The sequence below is a fragment of the Sinocyclocheilus anshuiensis genome, unplaced genomic scaffold (genome assembly GCF_001515605.1).
Source record: "Sinocyclocheilus anshuiensis isolate Anshui unplaced genomic scaffold, SAMN03320099.WGS_v1.1 scaffold3429, whole genome shotgun sequence".
NCBI classification, from domain to species: Eukaryota; Metazoa; Chordata; class Actinopteri; order Cypriniformes; family Cyprinidae; genus Sinocyclocheilus; species Sinocyclocheilus anshuiensis.
In genome coordinates this window covers 1-3589 of record NW_015555980.1, presented here as the reverse complement: position 1 = coordinate 3589, position 3589 = coordinate 1, and the positions used below count along the sequence as shown (strand labels likewise).

General features: G+C 33.1%; 1 protein-coding gene across 1 annotated transcript; it reads right to left on the bottom strand.

Annotated features, from left to right (window-relative positions):
- Nucleotides 1-1630: 1630 nt before the first annotated feature.
- Nucleotides 1631-2170, bottom strand: LOC107676065 (C-type lectin domain family 10 member A-like; the record flags this gene model as incomplete). The annotated part of the gene is given in 2 exon segments (XM_016470591.1): nt 1631-1865; nt 1987-2170. Coding segments are annotated over 2 exon segments (295 nt in total), but the record flags the coding sequence as incomplete, so codon positions are not given.
- Between the last annotated feature and the right edge of the window lie 1419 nt (nt 2171-3589).

Genomic DNA, 3589 nt, shown 5'->3' with positions numbered 1-3589 from the left:
GGCTTGTTCATTTGGTGTTGAAACCCTTCAGCGTTTGATGAGCTTCAGGTTGTTACATTAGAAGTTCAGACGGCTGAACAGTTGATGGTTGTAGCAGCGACTGCATTTGATGCTCTTCCTTCAGTCAGATTATTCACTGACTTTTAGGAGGCTGGACTTTAAAGGAACTGTCAGTCATTTGGGGGTAAAATTTAGGCTTGTTTTGTGTAAGCAATTTTTGGTATCACTAGCATAAAACAAACGGCCATCAAATGTTTTAAATAAATAATATGTAATAGTTTCATATAGTGATAATTAATGACTCTACTTATATTTTGTTGATGTACCAATCATACTGATCCTAGAAAGTGCTTGAGCAGCATGTGTTTATAAAGAAGACATACTTGTTAGACCATATTGTGATTTCCACAGTCAGACTATTGTTCATATTTTGAGTGAAACATTAGAAGCTGTTTATGTGATTTGCTTCTGCAACTTTCCATTTATATTCCTCGCATGGTTCAGGAAATATGCCAGTTAGTTATTGAAAACAAGTAAATCACCGTCAAGTAGGTTTATTGTCTTACTGTAGTTACAAAAAAGCTGCAAGAGAGTCACATTTCAAATGAAACTTTACTGATGTCCTGAATAATGCAACTAAAATCATGATCATTTTGGTTAAGAGTATTGGAACAATGCTGTTTGTATGGACATTTCTATTATATCATATCGTCATCATCGTATTACTGATTTTATTTCAGTCCGTAGAAACATTGCTGTTGTTTTTCACATGCAGATTTTAGTTAAGATCTTCAGATGTGACAAAGTTTGAACATTCAAAACAAAGTGAATTTAAAAAGTTTCATATGAAAATTGTAATATTACAATGGTTTTTATTTTAATGTTTTATTTAATTTAATTTTTCTTTATTTATTTTTATTTTGTTTACAGAATAACCTAATTTAAGTGCCATTCAAATAAAAACAGGTAAAATTACTGAACACAAGATGTTTAACAGACATATTTAGATGTTCATAATGCACATACGTATATTTTTATTATAATGAGTAATTTAAGAACACTCTTCTCACAGATCCATTTATACGTATAACCACATGGAAAATCAGCCCATCCTGGTGAATGAGTTAGAGCACGGTCTTCCTCTATTGTATTCGGTTGTCCAGGCTGCCAGAACCTGCATCAACAGATCAGCATTAGTTCAGGGCTGCTTTCTGTGTGATATGATACTGACTGAGAGAATCGTTTATAAAATAATAATCAGTTCAGTTCAGTGATTTCTCACCCAGAGGTCATATTGCTGCCATCAACCCATTTCCATGTGCCCTACAAATCAGTGTCAGTCAGACCAATCCAGACTTTAGCAACACCAGAAATGTTCTTCACAAAATCCTGAGAAGTGAAACAAAACAAAAACACATTTTATAAAATAAGCACAGACTGATTTCAGCACATTATCTTTCATTTAAAAACTAAACACCACGATTGCGCACACACGCGCACACACACTGACTTGTTCCTCTGTGTTGTTTAAGATGACCAGATCTGCTCCTCTCTCTGTACAGTATCTTCCATGGAAAATCAGCCCATCCTGGTGAATGAGTTAGAGCACGGTCTTCCTCTATTGTATTCGGTTGTCCAGGCTGCCAGAACCTGCATCAACAGATCAGCATTAGTTCAGGGCTGCTTTCTGTGTGATATGATACTGACTGAGAGAATCGTTTATAAAATAATAATCAGTTCAGTTCAGTGATTTCTCACCCAGAGGTCATATTGCTGCCATCAACCCATTTCCATGTGCCCTACAAATCAGTGTCAGTCAGACCAATCCAGACTTTAGCAACACCAGAAATGTTCTTCACAAAATCCTGAGAAGTGAAACAAAACAAAAACACATTTTATAAAATAAGCACAGACTGATTTCAGCACATTATCTTTCATTTAAAAACTAAACACCACGATTGCGCACACACGCGCACACACACTGACTTGTTCCTCTGTGTTGTTTATGATGACCAGATCTGCTGCTCTCTCTGTACAGTATCTTCTGCTCTCAGTCCAGTTCTTTGTCTCAGAGGAAATGAAGTAAAGACTGGATTGATGGCACTTCCATCCATCTATAAACACAGATAAGCCATCCCTAGTGAAATATAAATATACTAAAATGCATTTGAAATACATTTTTTTCATGATAAGTATACTACAAATACATTTACATATTTATGTACTTAATAAAAATACCCTGCAATTGTACCTTTGGTATACTAAACCGGTATGCTTAAAGTCTGCTAAATTGGAACAACTAACTTTGTACTTAAAGCATTTGAATTGTGAAATATAAATATACTAAAATGCATTTGAAATACATTTTTTTCATGATAAGTATACTACAAATACATTTACATATTTATGTACTTAATAAAAATACCCTGCAATTGTACCTTTGGTATACTAAACCGGTATGCTTAAAGTCTGCTAAATTGGAACAACTAACTTTGTACTTAAAGTATTTGAATTGTGTGGAAGTAGTGCTGAAGTCCAACTAAAGATATACTGAAGTATTTTTGATTGTGTTAAAGTGGAACTATAGCAAGTATACTTCAGGTACACTTTAAATATCTTGCTTTTAAAGACTGATGTTATTCAAAGATCATACAATCCTCATCAACAGTGATATTAAAACACACTTTAGGCTTAATATTAAGAGATGTGCATTGTGCACAAGTAGTACTCCAAATAAAGTTCAGTTATAATTTTTATATCAGTAAGTCTTGAGTGATATGTCAGTAAATATGTTAATAGAACTATACTTAATATTAAATAAATGTACTTTTAATATATTACTTTTTTTTTACTAGGGCATGAACTAAATTTTAATCTAAACCAAATTAAAATGGTCATTTATATTAGTTGTGCTAGTAGTGTATATATTATTGTAGTTGTTTATAGTATTTATTTATTACTGTACAATAACTGACAGTATACTGTATTGTGTGTTCATATTCAATTCTCAGGTCTTTGAATTTTTCTTTTCGAGTGATTTTCATCTACTGTAAGAGCTGTTTACAGTAGTGTAATGAAAATAAACTTTTCTTAAAGCTTATTGCTTAATTTCACTGTATCTGTACGCTCTGTTTGTTGTATACTGTAACAGACACTGACTTTCAGAAGGATTCCTGTTTCCCAAAAGGAGGTTTTTGTAACAGTGTTTTGAATTGATCTCACTAGTGTTCTCTAGACACTGAAGCAGTCTGTGTATTTGTCGTGCTTGTGTCTCATCTGAGGCCAAAGATTGATTCTGACAAAAGATAATGTTTTTGACTCAAATATTTGATTTTGACCTGTAAGTTTGAAGTTTGTACAAGTTGGTGTGTAGTTTTGAGATTGTGTTTATAGTTGTGAGAAAATGGTGAATTATTTCATGAATTGTGTGTTAGCAATCAAGAAAAACTAATGAAATGCTTATGCTCAATTAAATGAATATTGACTAATAAAGCCACTTGTTGCAATGTCTATTTAACTATTTACTCATCTGCTACAATAACAATGTTACGGTGGCCGAGAGAGCTCAACGCGCTGCAACTTAAGAAAA